The sequence below is a fragment of the Pristis pectinata genome, chromosome 3 (genome assembly GCF_009764475.1).
Source record: "Pristis pectinata isolate sPriPec2 chromosome 3, sPriPec2.1.pri, whole genome shotgun sequence".
NCBI classification, from domain to species: domain Eukaryota; kingdom Metazoa; phylum Chordata; class Chondrichthyes; order Rhinopristiformes; family Pristidae; genus Pristis; species Pristis pectinata.
The window spans coordinates 96929422-96942951 of NC_067407.1; the positions used below are offsets into that span (position 1 = coordinate 96929422).

Genomic DNA, 13530 nt, shown 5'->3' on the forward strand with positions numbered 1-13530 from the left:
CTATAAAATGCGCACTTCTTGTGTTATTGCTCATATTTTCCTCCCACTTCTCCTCAACTTTTTTTTTTAGTTACAACAAAAAGCTGCAGATGCTGGAAATCTGAAACATAGCCTCGGTCCCCCCCTTAACAGATGACTTCTCTCATTGTCTTGAAATGTTGACAGTTTCTCTCCCCAAAAGATGCTACCTAACCTAAGTACTTATAGCATTTTCTGCCTTTGTTCTCTTTTTAGTTAAATAGGACTAGATATTTGATTGTTTAATTTTGGGATATTTGACAGTTTTATTTTCCTTCGTGGAGCAGATTCTACTATGTTCACTGCCAGTTTCAACAGAGGTGAGGTGCCCTTTTGTCTTATTTGCTCCTCAAAGTAAAATCATCTATTCAGCGGGCTCTACTGCTTCCCCCCTTCCCAGCTCACAGGCTAAACCTTGTAGCTGGCAATGAGGCTGAAAACATTGATGATAAAACCCTTTTAAGGAATCCTCTTTCTCTCATCTCATTTCTTCCTGTTTCTCCACTCTTTTCTGATTTAAAGGTCAACCAGAAAGTAGGAGAGTAGGGATGTGCACAGAAGTTTCACTGTGATCTCTTCTTGAGGGACATGTAAAACAATCTTTTATACATGAGGCTGCTTAAGCTCATGTTCTTGACATGCTTAATGTTTATTTGATGCAGGGATGGGGGTGGGAGATGGGGAATGGTGGAGGCCGTAGCCCTCTTCACACAACATTAATCGAAAGGCAACATAATTCCCATGCCCCTCCAAGTAACCCCTATTTCGATAAAACACAAATAATAAAAGATTTTCAAGGAATACGTTCTGTTGTTATACACACTTAGGAATATTCTCGACCATGGCTGCCCAAGGTTTGTCTACAAATTCAGAGAGATGCTTCTAGATCAGAATCTGCTGTAAAATTGCTATATATTAGTAAATATGACTCATTCCCAGAATGAACAGGGAAAAGTACTGCATTTTGATTTGAATGGCAGCTCTGTAAATATGCACGCTGTTCTTAGACATAAAAATCATTTTGGGATTAAGGTTATGCAAATAGGCAATGGTGCTTCACTCACCCATTGACTCTGTCATTTATTCATTAAAATTAATAAAATTCATAAAGTTGGCCTTGACCCATTTCAGACTTTCATAATAAGTCCAATTAATTCCATGTGTTCTGTATGAACTCCTCAAAACCAGCATTGTGAAGATTTATTCACAATACAGCTACTATAGCCTTAAACCAACATTTTGGCAACATCTTCACAGTCATTTTGATCACATCAAAATGAAAACCTTTGGTTTCCAAATAATTCTAGTTACTTTTAAATTTAAATTTAATTAATTATCCATTTCATTTGTAAATTGTTCTCACTATTGAAACAGAGAACTACCAATCTGCCACACTGATCATCATGTGTGGCTTATTCATGGTGATGAATAGAAGGGACAATGCGAAAGAGAATAAGGCTTTGACACTCTCACTGGTTTACAGTAATTTTGCTAATGTGGATGAAAACACTACTCCCAGACTTAACGTTTTGATGTATTTAACTGACTGTACATGCTGTCATCGCAAATAAATATCCTATGAGGCACCACGTGTAAAAATTACAATGGTACAATGCCACCTTCAATCCCATCAAAAGATTCACATTGGGAAGACTTGGCCGTGATGCCTCGATAATAATTAAAATGTTTCCAGCATTCTTGGCTTTCAGATTCATTCATTTGTGGTTTCCAAAGTGCAGCTGGTGTCCATTCAATCTTAGCTCCAATAAAAATTGAAATATTCAGAAGCAAATAGAGGAAAGATCTTTGGGAAATAAAATGAGCTAAATGGATAGTCTTACCTTTCTCACATGTGCTTAGAACAGCTGAGTGTTCTGAATTTTCAGTAGCTTCTCCCCCAAGAACGAATTCTGTTACTCTTGCAGTCAGATTCCCGTCTGATTCAGAAGTAATCCTATTCAGCTCATCTTTAGCACTTCCACGTATTACTTGCTGTGACGGTCCCGCACTATTTTGTAGATCAGATGTTGATGACTGGCTTTCAATATTGTAATGTGATGAATTAACAATGTCATGCCAGGATTGTCGTCCCTGAGAGGAACGTTGTGATAGTGAAGCTGCTGATGCTGATGCGGATGATGCCGTGCTTTCCGAAGAAAATGAAATTGATGTTTCGCTGGATGTGAATGGAAACTGAAGTGGAGGTGTCTGTGGGATTGGAAAATCCAGAGCAAAGCCCAGTTTATTCTAAATCGTGTATATTATCTGCACTTTAGACTGTTACTGTATACATTTATGCAGCACCATATCACATCTCTCCAAACAATATCCTAAAGGTTTCAAAGAAACTAAAGTTGAGCAAATATGGTAGGCAGCAAAAGGTTGGTCAATAAGTAACTACCAAAGGAGGAGGATTGTGTAGGGCAGTAGCTGAATTTCTCTTCTTTGACTAATACCCTGGGATATTGATCATCTAGCTGAACCACAGAAATGAGGTCTTGAAATCTTAGTATACAATACTGCACTTACATTAAACCCGCACTCAAATCTACAAGTAGAATTTGCATCAGCATAAAGTACCCAAAAAGCTCTGAGTTTCTTCTCAATTTTGCTCTGTCAATACTGTGATTAACTAATTATTAGACACTTTTACCAGCAACATCACATGTAAGTTATGTATAATTTATATTAATTTAAGTATGTGTTAACTTAGGTTTGTCCTTGTCTTGTACTGTGCTGCTGCTGCAAAAAGCTCATTTTCATGGCATTTATAACCTGTGTATGTATGCCTATGACAATAAATTTGAACTTGAACCAGAACCTAAGGGTTGTCAGAGCCTCTTTCCTCCCTCCTCCACAGTTCCTTTCTTGTGATCAATTAATTGCCTTCTCCAAAAGCCAGTTCCATTCACTTTTTTGCTGATAATTCACATTCTACTTTCATTAGTTTATTTTAGATCACACTCCCTACATGTCCATAGACTGAGGACATCTCGCAGCACAACAGACAATTCACTGCATTCTTCTCTCTTCTATACTCCATCAAATATAGAGTTCCTTTCAATACTTTCAACTCCAATGAATAATAATCCTATAAGCTTTTTCTTTATAGCTGTTCTTCATCTGCTATGTTGTAGGTCACCGTTTCATCTAATCTCATGGTTAGCTCCAAATCTTCCTCCACTGATAACCTGCATTCAAGTTTTTTGTCAACAACTTATATAATGAAACATAAGTTCTTTCAAAAAAATGGAAAATTCTTTATTATCAGCAAGAATAAGGATGATTATATGTATGTAAAATATATTACAAATTTACAAACACACAAATTGGAGCAAGTGTAGGGCACTTGGATCCTTAGGCCTGCTCCAGTTATCTGACTGCAATCTCAACTCTGCATCCTGTCCGCCCAATGGTAACCTTCCAGAGATTTTAACCTTCAGAGAAATAAAAATAATCACCTCATCTCTGCCTTTTTAAACAGTGACCCCTGGTTCCTGATTCGCTCCAAAGAGGAAAAATCCTCTCCATATCTGTCTTGTCAAGGCCCTTCAGGATCTCGGATACCAGCCCTGCCTGTCCAACCTTTCCCCTTAAGACAATTTGCCTGTTCCAGGCATCAGTCTAGTAAACCTTCCCTGAACTGCATGAACATGTTTCCTTAAATAAGGAGATCAATATTATACTCCTCTTGCACTCTGAATCAGATGTATGAAAAAGGATGTGGCTGATGTGTGAAATATTGTCTCACAACTAGTTTTTAATGGCTTCCTTCTGTGGTACTTCTTGTGTGTCCTTTCCTATTGCAATGAATATCTATTGTAATTTTCCCTTGTTCCTCATAGAGCCCAGAAATGTCCTTTGCACTTACCTTCCCACTTGCACATCTCTAAAGCTGAAATTTAAGCCTGCACAACCTATCGCTCAAAGTTAGTCTTTTCTATGACCCTTGCTGTCAGAGTATTATCCTTCTCAGTTTTTCAGTCCTCCTTCAGTAATCAATCTTTTGAAACACAAGTGCAAGGATCACCAAATCATGAAATCCTGATCGACTTAGTTTTACTTTACATTTTATAACTTTGATGATGCCATAGCTGCCCAAAAGGAAATTTGATCCACTATGAAGGCAGATCAACACAATTTCCAAAACTTGGCATGCTCTTCTATTGAATGACTAGATCATTTACATATTCAAAGAGTTGACTAAGATTCTATTTTGCCTTTTCCTTCACAAAAAATAAATAGCAGGTGTTTTGCATGTTCAAACTAAAAATGTCAGCAAAACACTCTTGTCTGGAGTGCTGGGCAGGAGCATTTTGATCAAAGTTGCAAGCCTGGGTGGCACACACAGCACCAGAGATCCAGGTTCAATCCTGAGTTCCGGTGCTGTCTGTGTGGAATTTGCATGTTCTCCCAGTGACCACGTGGGATTCCTCTGGGTGCTCTGGTTTCCTCCCACATCCCAAAGACATGGGGGTTGGTAGGTTAACTGGCCATTGTGAAGTGCCCCCAGTGTGTCGGTCAGTGGTAGAATATAGGTGACGTTGTTGGGGATATTGGGAGAATGTATTAGGATAAATTTAAGTGAGTGCTTGATAGTTGGCACATACTTGGTGGGTTGAAAGTCCTGTTTCTGTGCTGTCTCTCTCTATTCTGCCCAATGGTTGTTCTAACGAGGCGGGATCTATCCTTGTGTATTTCTGTGCCTCTAGCTTACAAACATATCCGGGTACTAAAACCAGCATACAGGATGTTCTTCACTGGGATATAAATTGACACTTACATGACGTTCTTGTGGTTGCGATGCATGTGATGGGGGTGGTGTCTCTGTTGGAACCTCTGCATCCTCTTGTTCACTCTCACTCCAACATTCTGCAGCAAGAAGGAATTCATCATTGCCAGAAATTTAGAAAACAGACAATAAAACACACTGGACACTTTAGTGAATATTGTTCTCGTACCAAAAAGAGTATATACCTTCAGTTTTTGCTTCCGAGGCTGGTAGAACATACTCAATGGCAGCTAATCCCATTTTATTAATCCATCTGAAAGAATAATGAGGATTGTGGGTATCTTCAATTCAACAAATTGCTGTCAGTAACAATGAATTTACTAATTTACTTTCCAAATGTAAATTGTATTATTCCCTTGCAAATCTTTAAAAGTGTAGTTGAAATCTTTTGGTACTCTTTCCAGATCTCAACAATAAAAATATCAAACTGTTTGCATGATGAAGATATATATTTTTGGAATTTCCATTAGACCATGGATACATGACTATTTGGTGCAGTGATGAACCATACACAGTAAGGGACTCTCATATTTCATCTTGGCTTGGATTAACATCTTTCAATTTGTTTGCTATGAAGCATTCTATATTTCCCTAGGGATGGCAAATATTGGCTGGGAATCCTATCAAGTGATCCCTGCTGGGAAATAAATGTGTGTTAACATCAGGCAAAGACAAGATCGGTGCTTTCGGTTTTATTCCCAGTATCAGCAAGTATTAATGGGGCTGTGACTGAAGTCACTGCTCATTAATGTGAGGTCCAGGGACTGTGCTGGACTTTTATTTATTTGGTATTGTTTTGAGGCCCTCAACAGCTTCTTTGTTCTTTTCAATTCCATCAGTTGCTTGTGCAGTATACTTTATATAATTCAACTGGCAGACTGTAGTGCAGATCAAGAAAGTGAATCTACTAGAACCACAACTACAAGTGCAACAGGAAGCACTTCTAAATAACAATGCTCATTCTGCCTTTAATCTTACAGAATTATTGCTCTTGCTTGAAAATAAGATTTTGGCATCATGCACTTCAATCAAGTAACTATCATATGGCCACCAACCATCACTATTTTGTGTGTATATAATTTCTCCTTAAACTCTCTGTGAAGTCATTGACAATTTTTCTATTTTTATATGACTTCATCAACACTCCTTTCTCCCAAACTTCCTTGTTCTGAATAATCACAGAAACTGGTACAGAGATAAAAACTGTAGGAAAGACAACAACTGGCAAAAGGAATGGGTGTGTGTGAAGGAGGGGTCTATTTTGTGAAATACTAGCATTAGTATTGGACAGTAAGGAAGTGGACCATTGCGAAGGGTTAGATCTGAAGGGAGCTAGGATCATTGCCCTGGTGGAAGTTAACCATGTCACTGCAAGTGCAGGTAGTTCTTTCTTCCCTTTTATATTAAATAACATTTCTCCTATTAAGACCCAAGCCTCCATAAAGCACAGGTTTTTTTAAAAGACTTGCATGTAACTCATATATTTGAGGAGACATTTCTGCTCAGGATACTAGAAGAAACCTTTCATCTAAAATGCAATCCTGTAGCCTCTAACCTTTCTTTTCTTTCCAATCATTTACTCATCTTTTTTTTTACAAATGCTGTTATAGCTAACCCAGCTTTGAAATGAATTCTATTCTCCTTTTTATTTATTGGCTTCTCAAGAAAGACATTCATACACACAGTATATATAATATTTTTTTCTGAACAGTCATTGTAAATTTAGCTCTGCATTATGTATCTTATGAAAATGTTCTGCACGATTCACCCTCTTTATATTTTCACTAGTGTTGAAATCAAGTTTCATTGCAGTCACCTCTAATTTATTCTTTACTACAATCTCATTACCATGGAAATCTATGTGTTTCTCAATCTTTACTTCCCCGCTGATTTTTAAGATTGCAAGCTAGCAACCTCTAACCACAAGTTACTTCCCTTTATTTTCGAACTCTCCTAAGTTTGGTTAGCATGAGCATTGGATTTCTTGAAGCAGATTAAAACTGAAAGATATTGTTAATCCACCATATAATAAACACACCATGGTATCACCTCTAAACCCACAAAAACAGCCCAACCACTGGTTACTTACGTGCTCATGTCATCAGCATTCTCTGCAGCAAAGTAGAAGCTTTTGAGTTTAGAATGGCTGGCCTTTATTGCACTTGATTAGAAAACAGAAAATAGATAAAAAAGGGACAAACTTTAAGTGAATAGAATTCGTCAAGTTTTACCGTTATATTGTCGATCTTCAAACTAACAGTAACTTCCAGTATTGGTCTCGAACTAATATTACACTAAAGCATTAACATAATTTGTAAAAACCTTCATATTTTTGAAAATTGTGTTTCAAATTAAATAAAATTGATAATTTCTAAATGTTATAGTTCAAAGAACTGCACCAATATTTATTGCTTTTTTACAAGGCTCTTTATGGTCAACATATTTGGCCATAAACAAACTGATCCACATAAGCATTTTAGCTTTACCCATGTAGAAAAAATGTACTTGTACTCTCCTTACATGGTTTACATTTGTTTTTGTCTTTTTCCCAAAAACATTTGGCAAAGTCTGTTTATTGATTGTAGCTCCTTTCTTCCAGTTTACTTGGGAAATTGAATTTGTTTTTGGTTTGAGATTACTTATTGCCTTAATTTCCTCCCTTGGCTGCAATTTTTCCCTCCATTTTGTAAACTTGTTGAAGAACATAATGTTTGCAAATTACTTGTGGAGTTGCAACCCATTTTGTAAATAGTTTTCAAATTATATAGGTTTTGAGCCTGCCTAAACCACGTCACTATCCCTTCATACTTATTGTTCCACGTTTTCTTATGATTAACGTGCTTAAATTAATTGGATGCATCTGTAGAAAATATGGGCTTGACAAGTCAAAGAGTGTACTTTATTAAGCAGTGACTAGTTCTAAAGTAAACTTTTGGCTGAGAAATTAAACCCAGGACATTAAATATTAAAAAAAAATTGAGAATAATACTTTTGCATCCACTTATTTTACATATAAAATCATCATGAATCCACAGTAAAAAGTCATCATCATTCTCTGCTTTTATTACAAAATTAAGATGGAGTTTATGTTTGGCTTTAGATCACCCCATCTGCTGCAAAAACACACTGACATCCAGAAACACTCTACCTTCAGGATCTTAGGATGGTTAGTTAGTAATCTCAGGATATGTGAGGGACTGTACAAAGCAATAAAGGCAGAGGCCAAACCAACCCTTGCCATCTCATTACTTCTTTGTACGTGGTGTTTATGAGTTTGCTCCAAGTCTATATAACAGTACATAACATGCAGCAAACTACAAAATAGAGGGCTACATTTTGACATATATAATTTTTATTCATGTATCTGGCTAAAAACTGAGCAAATGTGGTCACATGGTAACCCAACATTTGCCTTAATTCTGGGATTTCTTTGCCTTTATGATTAAATTATGAAAATCTTCTCAGACTGTTCAAATTGAGCATAGTAATGAGTAATGCCATGGGGGGAACAGTTCTTTGTGAGTGACTGAGCAATGTCAGCAGAAACCCACTCACTGTCTATTGCCTGATTAGTAAAATTGATTCTTAACTGGGGCCTGGTTACAAGTGGTTCTTTTTTAAAATTTAGAACATTTCCCACTTCCAGTCTCATTTTCAGTGTCTTGGTTACTTTCTGTGACAGAAGACAACATTGCGTTAAGTTGTGGATTGACCTTAAGGTTACAATGTTACATTGCACATTAGAATAGATACTTCTACCACACTAGTACAGCTAGTAGAACTGCTGCCTCACAGCTCCAGCAACCTCATTTCAATCCTGACCTCTGGTGCTGTCTGTGTGGAGATTGAACATTTTCCCTGTGATCACATGGGTTTCCTCCCACATCCCAAAGTCACGCAACCACCATAACTTGCTCCTTATCTGTAGGTGGGTGAAAGAATTTGTGGGGAGTTGATGGAGTTGTGGGGAGAATAAAATGAGATTAGTGCTGGATCAGTGTAAATGGGTTTAGAGGTGGTTAATGTGGATTTGGTGGCCTGATGGGCCTGTTTCTGGGCTATGTTTCTCAATGACCTTTGGAACAATTCTTACACAAGCAAACATTGGACAATCTTGGTGACAGATTACCTGAGTTGATTCTGGTGTTGCACGAGTCAGAGACTCCAACTGCAAGAGTCCATCTCAAACAGGAGCACCTAATCTAGGGTGGGACTTCAGTGCTTTATGACTAATCATTTGTAAGGGCTTCCTTTTGAATAAAACATTAGACTGCAACCCACTCCGAAGTGTTTTACTTTTAGTCAATGAGAAAAGGCAAATGGCCTCATAGGATATATTATTCATTTAACAAAGTTTTCTTGGAAGCTCCCAGGTATATTTGTAATTAAACTGTTTATTGATTACAGCTTGGCGTTCAATACCACTACCCCCTCAGTAATACCCACCAAACTTCTCAACCTGACTCTTGGTACCTTCCTCTGCAACTGGATCCTTGACTTCCTCATTGGGAGACCACTGCCAGCACGGATCGGTAATAACATCTCCTCCTCACTGACAATCAACACAGGCGCACCTCAAGGATGCGTGCTCAGCCCACTGTGCTACTCTCTCTACACTCATGACTGCGTGGCTAGGCACAGCTCAAACGCCATCTATAAATTTGCCGACAACACCACCATTGTTGGTAAAATCCCAACAACAACCTTGCACTGAACGTCAGCAAGACCAAGGAATTGATTGTGGACTTCAGGAAGGGAAAGTCGGGAGAACACACACCAGTCCTCATTAAGGGGACAGCTAGAGCAGCGGAGCTAACAACATAATAATATTTTTTTTAAACTGAAGAAATATCAGTCCAGTTTTTTTTGAAGTTTTTGGTTTGCTTTTATTTATTATTTTTTTTAATTTGGTGGTTCTCTTTTCATATAATTAAATTTCTTTTCAATTATTTTTGTATCATGCTCACTTAGTAAGTGATTAGGAGGTTCAGATTATATATTTTACTCCCTGTGAGTGTATATATTAACTATTACTGTTATCCCAATCTCTTCGCACCATGTGTATAATCACTAATGTTATGTACACTAATTTGAAATTGAATAAAAAGATTGAAGAAAGAAAGAAGGGGTCAGTGGTGGAAAGTGTGAGCAGCTTCAAGTTCCTGGGTGTCAATATTGGGTCCTTCTCTCTGTGAAGAGAAAAACATCTAATGCTTCGGGTTGAAGACCTTTCATCAGAACTGAGAGGAACCAAACAAGTTTTAATTTGTAGAGAAGGTGTAGGGGGTGGGGTGTGTGGCGGATGAAGGCGGAGAGGACAGAGGATTTCTGTGATTGGATGAAGAGCAAGAGGTTTTGAATGTCACATTCCTGTTTGCACCGAGTAGGAGGGGAAGCAGAAGGAGAAGAAGGATAACAGGATCTCTAAGATGCACATTGGAGAAGCAAAACACTACAGATGCAAGAAAGCTGAAATAACAAAGGGGCATGCTGGAAATCCTCTGCAGGTCTGGCAGCACATGCTTCAATCTTTCGTCAGTATTGGTCAGTTCTGATACAAACTGCAAAGGCTGGTTATCTGAAGTTGTTGAATGCAGTGCTCTGACCTGAAGGCTGTCATGTGCCAAAATGCATCTCCTCAATCTTAACAATGGCCGGAGGAAGAGAGGACAGGGGTGATCTGGAAGGTGAGGCCCAACAACAGCATATCGGCTCCCAGACAGCCACTGCCCTCAATCCCACTTGGAATTTTTCCTTCACAGCTTCCAGCCTCGTATTCCCACAACCACACCCAGCCCACTTCTATCTCCTCCCCAAGATCTACAAGCAGGACTGATTGGTAGACCATCGTTATGGTACATTTTTGACCCAGGGAATTACTTCTTCCTGACTAGACTCTGTTCTTTCTTCCCTCATCTATTCTTATCCTACTAATGTCTCTGTAGCCTCTGACATCCTCCACAACTTTGACAGCTCCTGACCCAAGAACTCGTTTTCATCTTGGACATTCACTCTCTCCATCTGAGACCCATAAGAAACCGAAACAGGAGTGGGTCATTGGGCCCTTCTGTTGACTCTGCTGGTCAATAAGATCATGGGTGATCTTTTACTACAGTGCCTCTATGGTAGGTATTTATATTTTAAAGAATTGAAAGATATGGGGTTATTGTAGGAAAGAAGTGCTAAGGTAAAAGGTTAGCCATGATCTCACTGAATATACTCAGTAACCGAGTCTCCTCCGCCCTGTTGGGTAGACATTTCCAAAGGTTCACCGCCCTCAGAATGAGGATATTTCTTCTCAGCTCAGTCCTGAATGTCTAAGCCCTTATTCTGAGACTGTGACCTCTGGTTCTAGACACGATGAGATGGACTCTGACCTCACAATCTACCTTGTTGTTACCTTGCACCTTATTGGACTGCACTTTCTCTGTCGCTGTGACACTTTACTCTGTACTGTTATTGTTTTTACCTGTACTACATCAATGCACTCTGTACTAATTCAATGTAACTGCACTGTGTAATGAATTGACCTGTACGATTGGTATGCAGGACAAGTTTTTCTCTGTACCTCGGTACAAGTGACAATAATAAACCAATACCCCAGGCAGGGAAAATACCATCTATACATCAACCATGACAAGTTCCATGAGCATTTTGTATGTTTCATTGAGATCATCTCTCTTTTTTCTAAACTAATTGAGATTAGGCCAAGTCTGCTTAATCGCTCTGGTTGGGACAACCCTCCCACCACAACCAATTCCAAGAATCAACCTGGTAAACCTTTGTGGCACTCTAACTCTTGTAAGCATCTTCTTCCTTTTGTATAAAGGCCAGACCTGTGCAGAGTAATCCAGCTACAGTTTCACCAGGTCTCTATATAAAAGGAATATTACATATTCATTCTTGGGCTCAAATCCCCTTCTTTCTTCCTTGAACAGAGGCCCAGTGAGTCCTCCTCAACACAACCTCCTTCACCTGGCTGAACTACTTACATTATTGCTAGTTCTGACGAATGTCATCAACATTAACTCTGTTTCCCTCTCTCTGAAGATCCTACTCGATCTGTAAACAGCATTGTGTTTTATTTCAGATTTCCAGCATCTGTGGTGTTTTATTTCCCGGTGTGCAGTTCCAGCATTGTTTTTCCCTTTACCTTTTCTTTTCTCTCCTCCTCTGTTTCAATTCAATTTGCATCTCCTCCTGACAGATCACTTAGAATTAACAAGCCTTCGGTTCCCTCTCTCAGCTGGCATCACCACCACTTACATCATTCAGTCTCTCTTGGTCTCCACTGCATCACATACATTCCCTTTGTTCGCTCCACCCCTCTCCTTCTCTGTACCTTAAGAGTATTGTTTGGTTTCTAACTCAGTGAACCGTTACTGATTTGAAATATCAAATTTGTTTCTCAGGCCACAGGATCCTGCCTGACCTGCTGAGTACTTCCTGTGTTTTCTGTTTTCACATAAAATAATGTGCTTTGCTTTGTAAATTCTATGAAGCAAATTATTGCACAACTTACTGTTTCTTTTTGCATTCTGTGCCTTGATCAATTTTGAACTCTGGTAAATTAATGAAGCCTTCGGCTTTCTCTGCCTGTGGAAAAGGTAGAATTGGCTTCATTTAGCAAAGAAGGGCTCAATAATTGTCCAAGAGATTGTTTGTCAAGACTTGTGTTTTGATCAATTAGTACTTTAAAATGGATCAAACACAGATATCCGACCAGAGCAAAGATAATGTGAAAGCAAATTGTATTAAACTCCTATAATGCCACAAACCTCCATTCCCCCACAATGTTACTATTTTGCACACATCTTCTGGCTTTTCACAAACCAGGCAAAAGTTGGCAGACTTTGGAGAGGTGCAAAAATAACAGGGTTGTTATCATGGGAGACTTCAACTTCCCTAATATTGATTGGCACCTCCTTAGTGCAAAAGGTTTAGATGTGGCAGAATTTGTCAGGTGTGTACAGGAAGGATTCCTGACACAGTATGTAGACAGGCTGACCTGAGGAGAGGCCATGCTGGATCTGGTACTAGGCAATGAACCTGGTGAGGTGACAGACCTCTCGGTGGGCGAGCATTTTGGGGATAATGGCCACAACTTCCTGACCTTTAGCATAGCTATGGACAAAGATAGGAGCAGACAGTATGGGAAAATATTTAATTGTGGGAGGGAAAATTACAATGGTATTTGGCAAGAACTTGGGAGTGTAAACTGGGAACAGCTGTCCTCTGGTAAATGCACCACAGAAATGTGGAGGTTGTTGAGGGACCACTTACATGGGGTTCTAGATAGGTTTGTCCTGCTGAGACAAGGAAAGGATGGTAGGGTGAAGGAACCATGGTTAACAGGAGAGGTGGAAGGTTTAGTCAAGAGGAAGAAGGAAGCATATTTAAGGTTTAGGAAGCAAAAATTAGACAGGGCTCTTGAGAGTTATAATGTAGCCAGGAAGGAGCTTAAGAAGGGACATGAGAAGGCCTTGGCAAGTAGGGTTAAGGAAAACCCTAAGGTGTTCTACACGTTTGTGAGGAACAAGAGGATGACTAGGGTGAGTGTAGGAGCACTCAGGGATAAGGAGGGAAAAATGTGTCTGGAGGCGAAGGAGGTAGGGGAGGTCCTAAATGAATATTTTGCTTCAGTGTTTACCAGGGAGAGGGACTTAGATGAATGTGAAGTTAGCGTAGAACAGGCAAATCTGTTGGAGCATGTCGAGGTT

The 13530-nt window shown here is 39.1% G+C and overlaps 1 protein-coding gene across 1 annotated transcript in view; it reads right to left on the reverse strand.

Annotated features, from left to right (window-relative positions):
- Nucleotides 1–13530, reverse strand: part of LOC127567994 (connector enhancer of kinase suppressor of ras 3-like) — a 177859-nt gene that overhangs the window by 19268 nt on the left and 145061 nt on the right. Inside the window, exons 18-22 of the mRNA XM_052011238.1 lie at nt 12333–12406; nt 6900–6971; nt 4996–5063; nt 4802–4890; nt 1860–2226 (exon numbers count right to left, since the gene is read on the reverse strand). Of these exons, the coding sequence (XP_051867198.1) occupies nt 1860–2226; nt 4802–4890; nt 4996–5063; nt 6900–6971; nt 12333–12406 (670 nt within the window). The remainder of the gene's footprint in view (nt 1–1859; nt 2227–4801; nt 4891–4995; nt 5064–6899; nt 6972–12332; nt 12407–13530) is intronic.